The 19,986-nt window shown below is 38.7% G+C and overlaps 1 protein-coding gene across 1 annotated transcript in view; it reads left to right on the forward strand.

Annotated features, from left to right (window-relative positions):
• The window catches only part of ACOT12 (acyl-CoA thioesterase 12), a 43,690-nt gene that overhangs the window by 4,935 nt on the left and 18,769 nt on the right, over window positions 1-19,986 (forward strand). The window contains exons 2-5 of the mRNA XM_073234461.1: window positions 2,311-2,380; window positions 7,468-7,528; window positions 10,777-10,878; window positions 13,628-13,763. Of these exons, the coding sequence (XP_073090562.1) occupies window positions 2,311-2,380; window positions 7,468-7,528; window positions 10,777-10,878; window positions 13,628-13,763 (369 nt within the window). The remainder of the gene's footprint in view (window positions 1-2,310; window positions 2,381-7,467; window positions 7,529-10,776; window positions 10,879-13,627; window positions 13,764-19,986) is intronic.

Below are 19,986 nucleotides of genomic sequence, written 5' to 3' on the forward strand. Positions count from 1 at the left end.
AATGCTTAATAAATGGAAACTATTATTATGTTTCTTCTTGATCCCTAATACAGTCTAGTATAGTGCTATATAAGCACAGGATATACATACCAAATATATACCATACAGTTTTAGTCTTTTATTGGTTATTGCACTGTAGTTATCATTTAAGTCATTCAAAATTAGTAACTCCTGTTGGTGTATGTAGAGAAAATGAAAGTTCCTATGGCCAGGATTCTCACCTGACCCTGGTCTGCTGCACATGTGTGGGCAATACGTTATTATTGACTCTATATACAGATCTCCACCCAGTGCTCTGGGCTGCCCGGCTGCAGGAGAGCAGAGGCTGGAGTGGTGGTAGTGCCCAGGACAGAAACTGAGATGGCTGCAGGGGGGCAGAGAGGCCCGGAGGCCGAGACCGGCTTGCTGCCTGCAGACTTGCTCTGAGTGGATGGGATTCTAGTGCTTGACCTGCCACCATGAGAATAAAACTGGGTACAAACCCTTTCACCCCAAGAACATTCCATTGTCATTTTTTGGTCTCGCCGAATCAAGAGTGAACTTGCCCGAGGCTGAAACCCAGGGCTAATAAGTGGTAACATTTATTAGCAAGAACAGTTTAATAATCTCAACATCCTATTCCTTCATGTCAAGTAACTGGAATGAATGTATATTAGGTACTCTTTAGTCAACATTTTGTAACATATATTTGCAAGGACCCAGTAGGTTAAGAAAATTTTAAGCTCTAAAAAGGTGCTATGGCTGGATATCGACTACCACTGCATAGATTTACTGAAAGATAGAACTGATTCAGCTCAGCATCTGGTAATCAGTGGGAAGTATGGGGAAGCTGGGGTTCCTATGGCCAGGATTCTCACTGAACTTAAACCACCTGATGATGTAACTGGCCTATTACTGGGCTGCAGCTTCCACACCCGGAGGCGAGCTATTATTGCGCTATATAGAGAGCTCCACCCAGTGCTCTGGGCAGAGGCAGAGATGCTAGTGCTCGACTTACCGCCCGAGAACAAGCCAGGTAATAAACCCTTTCACCCCAAGAACGTTCTACTGTCATTTCTTTGGTCACACTGAATCCATAGTGAACTTGCCCGGGACTGAGACCCATTGGCAAGACAGAAGTTAACAAATGTTTGATACTTTGAATTAAATTGAGCCCACCTTGAGTATTCATAGGGTCTGATACTTTTATGTTCTCTTCCTTTCACTGAACTTGAAACTGGGAAGCCCATCCTCCCCTCTCCATTACTCACACACAGAGTTCTGCTATGCTTAGTTTTCTGGTAACTTAGTCTTATTATGTGTATGTTTGGAAGAACAGTTATTTCCAATTAGTAAAACCAGAATATCCAATTTTCTACAGAATTAGATCACAGGGAGGATGGTTCAATACTTGCTCTCTGGAGTATCCTCTCACCTGTCTCTACCTGGGGCTGTCAATTAATATGATTGCAATTAAAGTAATCCACTTCAGAGAATGTGAATTCAGTGTAATTCATTGTCTCTTTTTCATAATGTGGCACTGGGAGTAAAGTCTCCAAAATTAAAATGGGGTTACAAGTTCTTAAAAAGCCAGTGCAACTGTTTGAATTTTAACTGACTATTCCTTAAAATCAAATTCTGACAGAAGCAGCTATCAAAACTTCCCAAAGAAAATAAATTCTGGTATTTTTACATAAAGCAAAATCAGCAATAAAAAAAAAAGAATTCTCAACAAATTCAATGCAGACATGGAACATAGAAATAACGAGAGCTGCTCCCTAATCTCTCTCCACCCTACTCAGTACTCTCCTCCTCTGACAGGTGAATGCATAATGAATTTGCTAACAATAAGTATACTGCCTATATATCTGATTTGGGTATGATCTCAGGGTCTCCCATACTGTTCAATGCCCAGACTGTGAAGTGGTTTAAATATGTTCAGCTGCTGCTAGTTATATGGGATAATGGATACAGCTTTGATGCATTGTTCTCAAAACAAGACTAGTACCTGACAAAATACTTAAAGTTGGCACCAACTTCTTAAAATTGTTATTTAAATAGCTAGATATTCTGAGTTCTGGTACTGGGGTACCAAGAACAGTTTAAGTTAAAACTTGGAAGATAGTACAGTAAGTTCCATGCAGTAGAAATAAAACTTAGAAAGCAAAGGAATTGTTGATGCAATCATCCAGAAGTGAGGGTATTGTAGTCCTATATTGAATGAGAGGATGAGTTACTAGAATAAAACCACTGAAGTTTTATTCCTTTCCTTTATGCTGAAATATTCAAACATAACTACTAATGCAGCATATTTTTACCTGTTTTTTGAAGCTGAAAAACATGCTGGGGTTTCCTGTGTTACAGCCTCAGTGGATGACATACAATTTGAGGAGACAGCTAGGTAAGTGGTATTGCCCTTTCATACCTTTGCCTGGGTTTATTGGTTCATTTGCAACATATATTTACAGTACCTAAGCTTATTTATTTGGAGTCAGTGATCCAATTTGTTAATAAAATAAATAACAATGGACCCAATGTAAATAAGTAAAAAAACTAATAATAATTGCAGCACCTACTTTTAGTAAACAAGTATAAATTCACAGTCCTATTTTGTTGGGAAATAGTTGTCAGAATTAGATGCATTTTAGCATAAGGCACAGTACAGTTTCTAAAAAGCTGATTCTTAATGGCCACTTCCTGTACCAGAAGAATAATTAATGATAGTAAGTATTTCTGTGATGGTGAATTCTGTAAGTAGGCTGTTGGGTAAACATTAATTCACCTCCTTAGAGTTGTTAAATTATGAAAAATATTTTATGTGTGGAAGTGTGTATGTTCTTTACCATCTCTTACTGTGTAAAAGTTCAAGATACACAAATACTTCACACATACACAAAAGTAGAGAATTATACAGTGCATTCCCAAGGACCCATCCCCTAACTACAACAATAAGCAACTCATGGACACTCTTGTTTTATCAATACCCTTCCATACTCACCACACACCTGGATTATTTTGAAGCAAATTCCAGGCATCATCTATAAATATTTCAGTAATTATAAAAGATAAGGGTTCTTTTAGAAAATATAATGACTTCAGTACCATTAACAGAAATGATCATTCCCACTGGTCCCCAAATTTTTTTTAAATTTAAATGAGTTATTGAATCAGGATCCAGCATGGTAGCTATATCTTTTAGCATGAAAATTTCCCTTCCTTCTTTTCTCTTGCAATTTATTTTTAAAGAAACCTGGTCATTTGTGCAATATCATTTCCCACGTTTTGTATTTGCCCATTGTAACCCTGTGTAACATGTTCCTCTGCCCTTTTGTATTTCTTGTCAACTGGTAGTTATATCTCAAAGTTGATCTGAAGAAGGTTTGATGTTTTGGTGAAACCCATTCCTGTCAGGGGCATGTAATGTTAAGTGATCATTATCTAGATTCATTATTTCATTAGATATTGGTAAAATGGTTATATGCTAATCTATTATTTCTTCTTCATTTATTTTTCCAGAATATTTGTATAGAGACCCTTTATCTCATTAATTACACAGTTACCCAGGAAAGTTTATCTGGGAAACACAGGCTACATCTTTCCTTTTTTCCCCTGCACCATTCCTTCTTTTTATTTAATAGCGTTATGAACCTGTGGGTTTTAGCTTATCGGATGCATTTCAGTTCTGGTGTGATTGTTCTTAAGGGTGCTCAAACTGCCTCATCTTTGGACAGTGGGAGCTTCTTCAGTTTGATTCCTAAGTCCTTGGTCATGACCCCAAAGGTAGAAATCTTTAATAATTCCTTTGCTTTCTGGTATGACAAGATGTACTCATCTTTTATATTTTCTCTCACACAAATTTAGAATCAGAAATTTCTTCAAAAGAAATAAGAAGTAGACATCACAATCTGGACAGCAAAGGTGTCACTGAGAAAGAGTTGGTCATTTCAAGGCCTTTGCAGTGGAGAGATTTAGGAATTTGTTTCTTAAAGAGTGTATGTTAATACCTATAATAAATTATAATTACATGGTTTTACTTTGTTTCTTTGATTTTTATGTTAATAGCTGTTTTTAAAAATTTTCTCTTACACTGAATATTTTGATCTTTTAAGACATGAGCATAACTGACAAGAAAAAGAAGAAATAAAGTCACCTGTTTCTGGTCTGGGATGGTTCTCAGAGACCATGGGCTAGTTGCCACCAGTTTTCAAACCCTAATTAGTCTTGTCCCATGAAATGCCCAGTTCATCTCTCTAACCTTACTGCTTCCATTTATCTATTTGGCATTTATTTATTAATATACAAATAAAATTAAGTTAAATGCATAAAGAAATAACTTCAAAGCTAACCCCAAAGAATTTTTTTAGCAGGAATTACAATCATGAACATAGACCTTCAGAGCCCAGCCCAATCATTTCTTTGTACTGATGAGAAACAGGCCTAATACCCAGAGCCAGCCAGGGAACAGTGGGTGCTTAGAACCTGGATCTTCTCATGCTTAATCCAGTGCTTTCCCCACCCCACTGCTTCTGGCTTCTGGCTTCAGTGTCACTGAAAGAACCCTTGACATTCTAGCATCTTGTAGATGCAGATAAAAGTCCACTGACTAAGCTTATGTGCTAGCCATGTGATTTTTCCATGAAGTAGAAAAAATTGCCATGTATTTGTATCTCAGCAAAATTACAAATTACTGTAAATCCAAACTTACTTGGGAATAGAGTAAAGCATCATTATTAAACTTATGAATGCTAACAGTAATACAATATCTACTATGTACTTTCCAATCCTAAATTTTGTAACTAAGACTTAACTAGTAACCTCAACTGAAATGTGACTTTGTCATTTTATATCATTTCATTTTTGTGTTGTCAGGAAGGGTTTGTGGCCACTAAAATCATGGAAAATGAATTTAAATTGTATTTTTAAGATGGGACCTGCCCCATAAAAAAAGAAAGAAAATTGAAAGCTACATATAGAAAGCCATACAATTTGGTTATAAGCCACATTAGATATTCTTAAAATTCACAAATATCTATTGCTTATACAAAAAGTACTGCTCTAGGCTCAGTAGGATATGTGAATGATTGTGACACAATTCTAGAGTGGTGGTCACTCAGTCAGTGAGAGAGCCAGACAAATACATAATCATCAGAATAGAAAAATAAGATGCATGCCTAGGATAAGAAATAAACTCAGTTCTGTGGGGTAGTGAAAAGATACATTTTGACTGCAGAATCAATGAGTTTCATGATAGAGGCAGCATTTAATGTGGACCTTAAATGCAGTATAGGGTTTCATCTGTTGAACAGGAAAAGGACTTCACAAGATGAGGCACCTGTAAGAGCTAAGCACCGAGGTGGGAAGGAGTAGGGAGCATTCAGAAAAAGTCTGATCTGCAGAGGTGATGCCCCAGCAGTAGACTGGGCTGTGTAACAGAGGCTTTGAATGCAGGCTGTGGAACTGGTTTTATTTAGTTGGAATTTTAGTCATTCCACTCACTTGACAATTAACATCAGGAGTTTGGTTTGGTGGAGAACCAAGTCATACAGAATTCTATTTTTAAAGGCAGGGCAGAGTTTACAAAAGAAGCAAAGAAAACTGGCAGTTGCTTCCCCTCCTCAAAGTAGGACAGGCAGAGAGACATATGATCTTAGTAGTAAATGAGTACAAAGTACTACAGCAGCTTTGAAGAGGGTCTCTAACTCTGTCTGGTTCCATTACTGTAAACCTGCTAGAAACTTTACCAAACAAAGCTAGGAGTTCTAGGAGGAATAATTTAAGGAAGAAAGAAAATTGATTTGGGTTTGCATATGCAAAATATGGAGATTAAATTAAATTAGGTAATGTGTCTGGAAGCAGCAAACACTGAGCCTACTAGTGCCTCCATAGCTAGCAGTTGAAAATTTTGAAAATATGGCTCTCAGTTTCAAGAATAAGGTCCAGGTTAAAGATGTAGATTTGAAAATCATCTCTGTAAAGATGATAAGATCATGGAAGACAGGTAGGTGTTCCAAGAAGAGGGTGAAGTGAGAGGAGAATATGACAAAGGATGGAAGTTGAGGAGATGTCTACAACTAAAGGATGGATTAAGGAAATCAGTGAAGGAAACAGAATGAAGAGAGAACAGTGTTTTAGAGGCCAAAGGAATAGAAAATTTCCTGAAGAAAGGTGGGTTGGTGCTGTTAAATGAGATGACATGTAGGATTTAGCTGTTAGGAAGAGACTTTGGGGAGATCAGGAATAGAATGTGGAGGCACCAGCCAGATCCAGGAAGGAAGTGGGAGATGAAACCCACTAATTTCTGCATGTGGCAAAATCCTGGTCTTTGAAGACCCATCTCAAACATCCGCTCTATTATGACTCCTTCCCTGACTTTCTGAATTTGTCTTTCTGATGGGTGCCTTTGCAGCACTCAATCCTTTCTTTTTTTTCCAAAAAATTGCACAGTCTTACACTTCATCCATTTATATCCTGGTGTCTCAAGTGAAGGCTGGTCCCCTTGAAGACCTTCACTGTATCCTGAGATCTTAGCTTAATGCCAGGGCTAGTTATAACTCAGTAAACGTTTGTTAAATGTATGAGTTAGAAAAGAAATGATTATTTTAGGAAGTTTGACTATGGAAGAGAAGAGAAAGTATCTTGACATAGAATAGGCCTGAGAGAAAGATTTTTCGAAAGAAGCCTTGAACATTTTTATAGACTGAGAAGGAGTCATGGAAGGGATGGAGACTGACCATATAAACGAGGGAAGAGCTGACTGAGCCAGCAGATGTGGAGGAGGAGGTAACGGGATGGGATCAAGGGCACAGGTAAAGAAAGGTCTGGAAGGGATCTGACTTCCTTCCCCTGAAACAGAAGAGTGAGAACAGCAAGAACATAGTTCAACTTTGAAAGGAAGAGGAGGAGAAAAGTAATTAAAGAGGCTTAATTGGATAGATCCTTACTTCTGCTAAGGTGAAGGGATCAGAGATGACTGAGGGACCTGAACACATAAGGTTTGGAACAACTTTGGGTTGCACATCAAAGTTCCAGTAATCACGGGGACAGAATGGATCATTTAGCAGCCCTGAGCGCCCATGTAAATTTAGTGAAGCTGAACAGTTTGCTTGTTTGTATGTTTATCTATTTATTTGTTAACCAAGGTCTTAAAATCAGTATCAGTTGCATAGGTTTGCTTGTGTGTTTGTGGTTCCTTCTTGTACGGTAACAGCTGAGATACAGTCCAAGTATGTGTTGCAGATTAGGAAGTCTTTCTGCACACCATCTTTGCAAAGGCCTTTTTCTGTCTAAATAGAAGCAGTCAGCTAATGTGTGGTTTACAATGATCAGCATCTGTTTTTAGCACTCTTTTTATGTTATCATTAACCTATTTTCATGCATGGACATTATCAGCATGATATGGTGGGATTGCTCTATGGCACATGCATTTAAGTGAATCTTCAAGTCTGAAGTCCTTTTCCCCCTCCCCCACTTTTTTCTTTTGTTTACTAGAGTTGGACAAATTATTACCATCAAAGCAAAAGTCACTAGAGCATTCAGCACAAGCATGGAGGTAAGAGATCTTTTTACTTACTTCTGCCTATTGGTGCTCATATCCTCATTGCGTATAGAGGGGAGAGGATGAGGCCTAGAGTAATTTGGAGTTCATGGGATTCTTAATTTCAGCAATCCTTGATTCTGTAATCAGGCTCACGGGTAAAATATAAGGAGCCCATGTTTCCCAGTCAACTCTGCTATCAAAATTAACTGCGAGGTAATTTTTACATAGAAGGATACAGAGAAAGTAAACTTGCAGGGTACTCTCTTGGTTCTTTGCAAGGAATGGATTTTATTTCTTAATTACTCTGACCATACTTGTTCACCATCTTCTCACCCCCTAGTGGAAACTATCCCCATAATTAACTCGTTTTTGAAAGGCAGGATAACTGAAGTAAGATGGGAATTTTAGAAGGTTTTTCTTCATCCACTTGCCAATCTAGTTGCCAATACAGCAGTCTCAGGGGCTTTTAAAGTCTCTACCCAGTTTAAATTAGCAGGAAATGAATTACTGGACCCCATAATCCCAGCTTCTAGCTCAGTCAACAGCAGCCGCCTGGATCTCTAAGCACAAAAGACATTAAGGACATACTCGTTTCCTAGGACCACCATAATGAAAAACCACAGCCTGGGTGGCTTCAACAACAGAAATATAGTGTCTCCCAGTTCTGGAGGCCAGAAGTCCTCCAGAACCAAGGTTTCAGTAGGGTTGATTCCTTGTGAGGGCTGTGAAGAGACCTTGACCCCAGTTCCCTCTCCTGGCTTCTGGTGGCTTGCCAGGAACCTTTGGTCTGTGGCTTCTGCCGCATCACCCCCATCTCTGCCTTTATCTTCACATGGCGTTTTCCCAGTGTCTGTGTCTAAATTTCCCTTTCCTATAAGGATATCAGTTATACTGGGTTAGCGGACCCACCCTACTCTAGTATCACCTCATCTTAACTCTTTACATCTACAGCCACCTTATTACCAAGATAAGGTCACATTATAAGGTACTGGATTGGGAGGGGGACACAATTCAACCCATATTCATAATCACAGAACTGCTCTGGCAATAACCACAACCCTGGTGATGACTTTACCCTGACTCAGTCCCTTTTCCCTGGTACCCATGTAAACTGAATATGAGACACCTGAAGGAGCCAGAGAGGTGGTGTTCCGTGGAGACAGCTGTGGTGGCGCTTCTGGGCCCTGACTTCTCGGCTGCAGAGCTCTCGCATTGTAGCCTCAGGGCTTGGCCTCTCCTGAGGGACAGTAGGCCCCTTTATATTCAGCCCTTACTTGGATAAAAGGTCCTTCTATTTTTTCTTTCCTTCATATTCCCTGAGACAAGCTAGAATTTCCAAAGGAGTTTAACTAAAAGCTTAGAAAAGGGAAGAAAAAAGCCTGTTGAGTTTGAAACCATAGACTTCTGATCTTAAGAAAAGTAAATCCTAGCCTCAACTAGGGCTAATTTATCCCCTTCTAAGTCTTCTGTGCCTTCTGTGCATGAATGTATTGTGCATTCAGTGAGGTCTGGCTGGAGGGAATTCCAAACGTTTTCAGCTCTGTGGGAGCTCTCGGAATTGTTCATGTTACAGTTTTCCAATAATTGTTTCTTTCTCAAATGTTGTTCTCACCTGGCCTTTGAGCTTGCTCACAACTGCTGTCAAACCAAACATTCAATGGGACAGTACACATATTTTCGGAATTCTTTCCTTTTGCAGCTCCCTTCTTTCTAGGACTGCCTGAGAATCTCAGCTGCCTTGATCTCTTTGACTTCTGGCTCCTCATTTCAGCAAGATTGGGTTTCCCCTCCTTGGCCCTAATCTGGGAATTACCTGCAGGCCTCGAGCTCAGAGAAATGCAGGTGCTCCCCTCATTTGTTCCCCTTTCCTCAGGGACCACAGCTCTGTACTGCTTGTTCTTCTGTGTGTGAAGGCAGTCACCTCCTATACTTGGTCCAGTTTTCTAGTTGTTTTCACAGGATGTAATTCCAGTCTGACAAACTCTCTCATGATACAAAATGAAATTCCCTCTGGCATATCTTTTTGAAACATTTGGTCATCAGACATAATTAAATCAACTGTTCTAATAGAAGACAATGTTCAGACCTTGTTTGAACTCTAGAATTGTTGCTTTGTTTTTACGGTTAGCTGTTTCATTCTATTTTTCATTTCCCTATTTCTCTGAAAGTGCAAAGCTATGTGGAGTTGAAAGTTGTTGGGAGTTGATAATGGATGGTTTAACTGTGTTTAATCATCATCTCATTAACTTAGGTTTTACTGTGCAAATACTAATTTGCATTTATAAATTAAGTGACTTGACATGACTCATGGATTATTGATTATTTTGTACATGATATACTTGGTGACGATGTCAAAATAGATATTCTTTACTGTTGATAACACAGTGTTGCCTTAAGATGCCTGAGGTTGTCCATTATTCCAAGTAGATAGTGTTACTTATCTGGAATATGTGGAGGAATGTTTATTAGCCAAAAGTCTAATGACAAGTTCCTGTGTTTACTCACACTTCTTAAAGTGTAATCCAAGGACCCAAGCTTCAGAGCCCTCCATGCAGGGAAATCCAGTCCGCTATAGTGCCACCGTAAAGTGTCAGGACCACCTTCTTACTAGTCCTGAAAAATAAAACTCCTGGAAAAAGAAACAAAGCTATAGATAAAATCATGAATTCTGTCCACGTTAACTTGGTTTTAAAACTAAGAGACTAAAGATTAGAAAAAGTTGTGGTGCATCCCTCTAATGGGTTGCCATGAGGCATTCATTATTATCTTTTTTCCTATGTATATTTACAATAATGGGATTAGAAAATGCTTATCACAAAGTAACAATTTAAAAAAATTATAAAGCTGTAAATACAGTATGATTTTATGTATATGTATGTGTATACACACACACACATTTCATATACATATATACATAAATATGTGTAACTGGAAGAAAATTCACCTAAATGTTAGTAATTATTAATCTGGGTGCTGAGATTACTGATACATTTACTCTGGGTAGTCAGATTCCATTTCTATCATTAATCAATTTTTTATATTTACCAAATTTTCCATGGTAAATATCTATTTTTCTATAGTCAGAAAAAAAATTATTTTTTCAGTTTTCATTGAAAGAAAACTGGAAAATAAATAAATTAAAATGCTTGTTTCCTTCCCAAAACAAAGGAAAAGAATGATGACATGCACAACTGAATATTGAAAGCTGCAGTCTCATCTGTTGTCTGAATGGCTGAAAGTTTATTTTCTTTTCATTTTAGATCAGCATCAGGGTCACGGTACAGGACATGTGCACTGACGTTGAGAAACTTGTCAGTGTGGCTTTCTGTACATTTGTAGCCAAACCGGTTGGAAAAGAAAAGGTAAGTTTTCTGTATGAAGAGATATCTAACATGTGCTTCAGGAACATATTAATGATTACATCAGAATTATTATGGAAAATTTCTTCTTTCCATGAGGTCTGCTTTCCCAAGAATTGTTGTTCACCAGTATTTATCATAAAAGTTATCATTCTGTGGTAATAATCATAGTATTAAGTACTTTAGAGAAGGAGATGTAGCCAATTTGGGAAAAAGGAAGAGAACACACTTTAAATGATCTGAAGGTTATACCAGTTTCTCAAAAATACTGCTTACTGGTTTAGTTCTTTTCTTGTGTGGTTATGTAACTCAAAATTGAATTAAAATATTTTTTTAAAGCAAGAGCAATTTAGCAAGCAGTTGCATGTTATAGTCCAATCATTTTTTTATACCTGAAGGAAGCATGTCAAAGTTATGCAGTTACTGAAGTTTAAAAATAAGCTTCAGGGCATATGTGGTAAAAACACCCTTAAAAGAACTACATTGGCCTGATGCGCATGCCCAGTGGCCTTGCCTGGACAGTGGCCCAGAGCAGGTCATTCTTAGTCTGCTGGCCATTTTCTCATGATGATTTCTTGGTTTTCCTTTTAAGGTCAGAGTGTCCCGGTGAGGGTCCCCATGTAGTATAAGCCTTTTTAAATGTAATAATTACATTTAGTATTTTAAATCTTACACACCAAATATTGTTCCGGATGTGGCACAGTAGCTTCTCCCAGCTCCACTGTCAGGCAAAAAGAAGGGCTTCTCACTCTGTGAAAGTATTCTTCCTCCAGCTTCAGAGCTGGGACAAAGCAATGTTTTCTCTGCATCCAAAGGCGATGACAACAGAGCAACCCTCAGCAGCTTCTCCCTTGGGCCAGGAGGCACAGCAACGGGTGGGGCTGAGCCGGCCACTGTGGGGCCTGCGCGGCAGGTGTCCCTGCAGAATTTTGTACAGTGGGACACTTCCCCCACTTGCTGCCTACTATTAAACTGGCCACAAGGCAAATTCACATTGCCCAAGGGCATTGTTTTCAAACTGAAGTTCTTATCAGCTGTTGTATTATTTAAAATACAGCCTTCAGGGCTCTGTCTCAGACTGGCTGAGTTAGGATCATTAATGCAGGAACTTGGAATCTGTGCTTTGACAAAGCATCCCAAGGATCCTACATCCACTAAAATACAAGACATTGACTTGGGTCTGTCTTGCCCATCATTCTGTTTTTCCTGGAGTCCTCCAGAAACCTCTGAACTCTTGGGAATGAGAGAACATGGGGTGGGTGTATGGTTCCCAAATTTGAGAGCAAGTGACAGAAAGGAGCCCACCTCACCATCCTCTTCTTTATGCGTAGGAGGAAATGAGACGGCCATCATATTTCCCCTCCAGTTTCAAATTGCTCACCCTGACTTCAGGGACTCATGGAATAAGATACAACAGTCACACTTTGGTTCGGTCTCTGCTGACCTTAAGAGCTGTTCTCCAGAAGTATTTCTGGAGGTGGAGGACTTACGGTGCTGCCATCATTGGCTGGCTCAGATAAGTTTATTGTAAAGCACCTTTTCTTAACTAATTATTTTCCAGTTAGTAACATTCTTTTTCAGTAGCACATCATGAAGAGAGTCATGAAGAAAACAGAGGTTTGGTATGAACCAACAAGCCTATCTGGATCTCTGTCCAAAGCAAGTTTATTCCAGGCTGAGATGGGCAATGATTAACTAGGCCTAGTTCAGCAATTGCACAGGGCAGACCCACAGTCTCCCTAAGGTATGCTCACGCAGGACCTTACTAAAGCTAAAGGAGATGGAACACTCAGACGAAAGGAAACACAGCAAACATTAGACAAGTTCAAGACTTCCTGGCAGAGCTCTCAGGGTCCCCTTTAGTCCCACAAAGTGTACTTCACCTGCAGGTTGGAGAGACAAGGCACAGGTTTACCAGGTGGTCCTTTATAGCCCGCTGGTCACACACTCAGACAAGGCTGTGCAGTCAAACCTGAGCTGGCTGTCAGTCTATACATTCCAAAACAAATTAAACAAGGCAGTCCAAGGGAGTTTTGGCTTACACAGCATAATAAAATCACTAGCTAGTTCACCCTTATCTTGGCCAAAGGTCAGCACCAGCCTTCAGGTGCCCTGGAGATAATCATGGAGCTACCCCAGCCCCGCCACAAGGTGACACCTCCTTATACACACAGATCAGCAGGAGGGCATTTTTACTGAGGAGCTTGAGCCCTTGGTTCTGTTGCATCATATTTCCATGTTTCTGTAGGTTGATTACACCTTTATTCTGACATATTGATCTTTTCACTTTGCTTATTACATAATGTCTTCACCATGTGATGAAATTTCCAAATTGGAAATATCTCTTAGTACATGATAGCTTTCTCTAGAACATTTTTATTCCCTCTTTTTGAGGCCATAACTTTATAAAAAGAAGAAAACATTTCTTGATAAGAATTCAGTGCAAAGTCCCTTTCCTTATTCATTAATTTGAAGAATTTCTTATTTTGTAGTTCCGTTGAAAATTTTTAAAATCAGGGAAAACTAATATTTAGAAAACTTTTAAAAATATGTATCTTATTGTCTGAAGAAATAACTAAGTCTATGCTGATTTTTTTTAGGAGAACATTTAGTCAAAATAGAATGCATGCAAAAACACCTCTAATTTGAGTTAGAAAACAATGTAGTATTTCATTTGTTTTTTTTTCAAAATTCATGTTGTGCTTTTATAATTTAACAAGGTAATGAAAGATAAATGTTTTTCTTTCTCTAGATTCAGTTAAAACCAATCACACTTCTAACTGAACAAGATCGTGTGGAACATAATCTGGCTTCTGAGAGAAGGAAAGTTCGATTACAACATGAAGATACCTTTAAAACCTTGATGAAGGAAAGTAGCAAGTTCAGTGGTCAGTAAATCTACTTATAGGAACTTTATGTGACTGTGATGGGTGAAGGGGTCCTTGCTTAGAATACTCTAATTTTCACTTTATTATTACAATTTAGTCCTGGTGAGGCTAGATACCTTTTCCAACAAACCCAGTAGCTGGAGAAGGACGGGGCTGACCGTTCCGAGTGTAAATGCTGACATCTAAGCCCCATGTAGACCAGAGGATCTCTAGGGAGGAGACAAGAGGAGGGCAACAGGGACCGGGGAGTCCTTATGCGTTAAGTGTGTGCTCAATAATGATCGATGAACGAATGATAATGCCATTCATTGATCTGGTGCTTCACAGTTTACTAGAGCAGGTTCTCTTCCATTATCGCATTTGAGCGGCATGTGACCTCAACAGAGGAGGAAACTGAAACGCGAAGCTGTGAAGAACCTTGCTACATATCACAGGAGAGATGAAGAGAAGCAATAAGATTCTACTCGTGTTTCCCGACTCTTCCGTAACAACGCTGTTGTGTCTGATAAGCCGAAGTTTCTTACCTCTCTGGTGGTGACTTCCTGGATTCCAGGAGGTCTCAACCAGGCTAGAATGGCAGAGAAAGGGAGGCTGCCTCGCCCCTCCCCGACCCTCCCCTGCGTCTGAGCCCATCTCCTGCGGCCCCAGGGCAGGAGACCTGCAGCGAGAGCAAAGTGGGCAGAGCAGAAAGCGGAGAGACCCAGCCCAAGGCTCCCGCCTCTCTGCCAGGAGGGCGGGAGGCTCGCAGAAGATCAGACCCCCACAACCCCCGGCTCTGAAGGTAGACACGGGGAGAAGAGGAAGGAGAGAAGACAAGAGAGGGCCGTGGGAGAATGCGGAGATGGGGGAGGAAGCGCGCACACAGAGGCCAGAGGAGAGAGGAGAGGCAGAGGTGGAGGGGACAGTGTGGCAGGGCTTCATTTTGCCCATTGTGACATGATCATGGCCCTGGGACTACCCCCCACGTGACCTCTGGGTTGGAAAAAAGGGTTTTCAAACACTTCTACTTATTGCTGACCTTTCAAAAGACAATACCCATTACCAAGTTCCTTTTAAGGAAATGACTGCTCAGAAGAATCCATCCTTCTGTGAAGATGGTTTCTGTACTAAAATGTATTTTGAATGCATTTTGTTAAGTAATGAAATGGCTGGACCATGAGAATAAGAGCATTGCTCGAGAGAAAAGGTGGTAGGAGCAGGACATGAAAAGATAGGACAGTGTCCTGGAGGCTCTCTTAGGCCATGCTAAGAGGCTTGAACTTTCTTCTGATCTTGAGGAGAGCCGATGAAGATTTGGACAAGGTTATTGCATGATTACAATAGGATTTAATATAGTCACTCTGGGTAGAAGAGGGGTGACTAGAGGGAGGGACACCAGGCAAGAGGTGAGGCATGCCTGCAACCAGCAATGATAGTAGAGGGAGAAAGCAGGGAAAGACTAAAATAATATACAAGGGGTAAAATCAGCAAAATAGGCTCACTGGTGTGGAGATTTGTTTGAGGAAGAAGCAGGCCAGGATAACTCTCAGGTTTTTGGTTTAAGCAACTGATTAAGTTAATGGTGGTATCATGAACAGAGATCATGAATATGAGGGCAGGGGGCGGGGGCAGTTCTAATGAGGTACATTTGCCATGTTTAGTTTGCCATGCCCGTGGAACAAAAAGGACAAAATCTCCCCAAGATTAAATTTGAGAGATAACAGCTTTTAGATGGTGATTCAAACAAAGTCAGCACCTGCAGTCACTCAGGAATAGCTCACAGGGACACAAAGATAGTGAACCAAGCATGGAACCTGTAGAGCATGGTCATCTAAGATGATCGCAGAACATCTTAGATCGCAGAACTAGTCAGAGGGCTACAAGGAGAACTGGAAAGAGTCGTGTCAAAAGCCAAGGGAATAAAATTGCATGAAGCAATGAGTGGTCAGCTGTGTTCCAGGAAGGAAGGAATAAAAACTGTCCACTGATTTAGGAATAGCAAAGTCACTAGCACATGCTACAGTCATTCAAACATAGAGATGACTGAGGTAATTGTGACTTCAGTTTCAGTTTGTTAGGAAGTTGGGAAGATCAGATCTATGTGTCTGGTTCAATTTAGAATTATAAAGTTTTAAAAGTCTGTTTTTATCATGTTTCATTTATCTGCCCTTAAAAAGATTATTCTGTATTTCTTTGAACAAAACAACTTGAGCCTAACTTCATTGATTTGATCATCTTTTTAGAAATTTTACTAGCTTCCATGCCACTGAGGGTACCATAGAACTTATAAACAATTTCTCTTAGCAATGTCAGAGCCAGACCCTGAAACTGAAAGTCACCTTAGAGTGTGTGGTTTGTCCACCTGCTGCCCCAAGTATCTGATGAAGTTCATTTTGAACTGGACAATATATTCTATAGGAAAACAACTAGATCATCTTTATTATTGAAATGTGTTGTTAGAAAAACTGTGATTGTACATTGGTTACATCAGACATAAAAGCTTGAAATGTTTTTAAGATGTTGTAAGATTAAAATATATATTGTTAGAACAGTGAGGAAGTTTAATCCAAATGATATGCTTTCAGAAGAAAAGGGAGATAATGACATTACATGATCTAAAAACAGGACTGCTTTGGAATATGTTCTTGTACCACTGGACTATTGTTTGGAAGCTTGGTGTATAGGAAAACACTTAAGATTTGGAGCATTTGTTCTTAGTAAGAATAATTTGGAACATTATTTCTCAATAAGAAATCATATCATGATGAGCACTGTCCTGTGTTGATCCTTTCAGGTTATGAGGAAGAAAACTAGGGCTAGAATGATCTCAATTCAGGTCAATGTTCCTGAGAATGTGAAAGGAATGTAAAATTGTCCAAGCAGAATGCTGACACAGTACTTAATGAACATCCAAAGTACAAGTATTGAAATTGACTACTGGACAAGTCTGTAGAAAGGATGAGATCTGTTTGTTGACTTAACTTGAGTACACAGCCAGAGCTGTGGGCCCTGAATTGGTCTCTGAACCTGCGAAAGTCCTATTTCTCCACTGATTGGCAATTTCTGCAAATAAGCATGTATCTGCACCAAAGTGACTCATACTCAATGCTCAGTATATTTCTGCATACATGTCATAGTTGATGCTTATGCATATATGACCTGCCCTAGTACCCACCTCTCTGTGTCCTTGTATATGCCAGGCATGTTTTCATAGGAATCAAGTAGATTTTTCTTTGAAGTTATCCCTCAAAAGAGGGGTTAACTTATATTTGAGTCTTTACAATGTCTCTCACATTATAGGGACCTCTACATTTTTTATTTTATTAATATTTTAAATTATTTCAAAACAGTTAGTACACATGCACAGGTTGAGAAATTCAGAAGACATAATAGACCATTCAGTTGAAAGGCAAGTTTCCTGCTATCAGTGTCTCCCAGTTAGCCAGTTCCCATCCTCAGAGACAACCACTGTTACACACACACACACACACACACACACACACACACACACACACACGCACAAGTACATACTTGGAGCAGAATACTCAAACAGTTACGTACCTTTCTTTTTTTCATTTAACAACTTATTTTACAGATAGTTTATATTATTTCATTTTTGAGAAAAAAATACCATTTGATTAAGAGATATTGATGTAAGAAACTTAATACTAGTTTTGGATTTTTACAGAACGTCATCTAACAAAGTCAGTAATAAAAAAAGAGTCAGAGAGGTTGGAAGGGATTTAAGATTTCACATGCCTTTTAAATGTCTAATTTTAAAGCAACCCAGTTCTGATTACAGCAACATGGTGGACTTGGTTTCTGGAAAACCTAAAATTTCTAGATAAAATATTTATAAACATCTTTGCAAACACATCTCAGCAGGCAGAAAAATAAGAGAAAAGCTTGAAGTCCAGAAATGATTAAAAAACACAAATGCAGCAGTGTAAGGAGACATGAGCCGGTATCTCCTCAAGACTCTGGCAGTGCTAGAAGACCTAGAACTTGTCTTTTAATGGGACTGCACAGGCTCAGCAAGCAAAGCCAGGGGCCCATGTTAAGTAAACAGTTAGATCAGGGAACCTTGCATGAAGCTGCAACCACCAAAAGAGGATACCCTCAAGGAGTTGACTGGAAAAGTCCCCACCCTCAGAGAGTTCAGGTAGAAAGTTTTGTAGTCTCCGCCTTAGCCCTCTGGAATGGGGGAAAAATACTTCCCATTGAGAATTCAACCACAAGCACATTATCATGCAGATTTGGTGTCAGAATTCACATTACTTGTTTGCACTGAAACAGACCACATGAAACCGAGTGTGAAGTGTCATTGCGTGGTAGTACTTCTAGGTGATCTGCAGTCACAAGTGCAAATCCCCTGGAGAAATGACTTTTAGCCAAGCCCTCAAGAATTCCAACAAATAGAGAGCTAAGGAATTTGAGCTCCTAGTCAAAAATCATAAATTATAAATATAAACAAGTCATCAAAATTCAGAAGAAGCACCAGACAATAGATTGAGACCTACAAAGATTACAGATATTGAATTTATCACATAAAGAATATGGAGTAAGAATGTTAACAAAACAGTATCAAAAGCATTATCAAAGAAAAAAAAAATGACCTAGAAGTTTTGACAAAGAAATAGAGAACTTCTATAGAAAAAGAATATATAATAATTAAAATTTAGAACTTAATCAATGTATTAAATAGCAGATAAAGACACTAAACTAGAAGATAGATCTGAAGACCCCTTCAGAAATGCAGATGGGTAAACAAAGAAATGGGAAATATATGAGAGATTTGGAGACATAGAGATTTGGAGTAAGAAGTCTAACATGCACCTACGAAAGTTCCAGAAGGAGAGGATAAAAGGAATGGGAAAGAAGTAACATTTAAGGTGAATGACATAGACATGTCATTGAGAGATAACAAGAAAGTTTAAAATACATATGAAAATATGTTGGACCTCATTAGTAATCAGGGAAATGAAAATTATAACCAACATGAGATGCTATTTCATACCCACAAAATTAGAAAAAAATTGAAGAATCCATAATACTGTTTAAGTAAAAATGGGAACTCTAATAAACAGTAGACAGAATTGTAAATCAGGACAATCATTTTGTTACCTAAAAATATTCTGTTGATAGTAAGGACTATGAATGTGGAATACATCAGCAATGTTAAGTTAATTTGCCCATTCATTGATTCAATAAATATTTACTGAGCACCCATATTTGGGAATTACATCAGAATTTTTTAAAAGTCAGCCTTTATTGGTAATCAAAAAACTCCCAAAAAACAAAAGTCAAGAACCAAATGGCTTCACAGCATGAATTCTGCAAAACATTTAAAGGAGAGCTAATACCTGTCCTTCTTAAAGTATTCCAAAAAGTAGAAGAGAATATTTCCAAACACATTCTGTAAGGCCAGCATCACTCTAATACCAACACTAGACAAAAACACAACAAAAAAAGAAAATTATAGATCAATATTCCTGATGAATATAGATGCAAAACCCTCAAAAATTCAAAAATACCACAAAAGATCATCCATCATGACCAAGTAGGATTTAGACCAGTGATACAAGGATGGCACAATATTTGCAAATCAGTCAATATCATGTACCACATTAACAAAAATAAGAGTAAAAGTCACATGATCACCTCAGTGGATGCTGAAAAAGCATTTAACAAAATTCATCATCCATTCATGATAAAAACTCTCCTCAAAATGGTTATAAAGAACAGACCTCAAAATAATAAAAACAACAAACCCACAGCCAAGATCATACTCAGTGAGGAAAGTTGAAAACTTTTCCTCTAAGATCAGGAACAAGACAAAGGTGTTTCACTCGTACCCCTATTTTATTCAACATAGTACTTGAGGTCCTAGCCATGGCAATCAGACAACAAAAAGAGATAAAATTGGTAAGGAAGAAGTTAAACTCTATTTGCAGAAGACATGATATTATACGTAGAAAAGCCTCAAGACTCCACCAGAAAACTATTGGAACTAGTAACTGGATTCAGCAAAGCTGTAGGATACAAAATTAATACATGGAAATCTGTTGCATTTCTATTTACTAACAATGAACTAGCAGAAAGAGAAATCAGGAGAACAATTCCATTTACAATTGCATCAAAAAGAATAAAATATCTAGGAATAAACCTAACCAAGGAGGTAAAAGACCTGTACTCTGAAAGACATAAGACACTCATGAGAGAAATTAAAGAAAACACAAATAAA

This window comes from Manis javanica, chromosome 1 (assembly GCF_040802235.1).
Source record: "Manis javanica isolate MJ-LG chromosome 1, MJ_LKY, whole genome shotgun sequence".
NCBI lineage: Eukaryota > Metazoa > Chordata > Mammalia > Pholidota > Manidae > Manis > Manis javanica.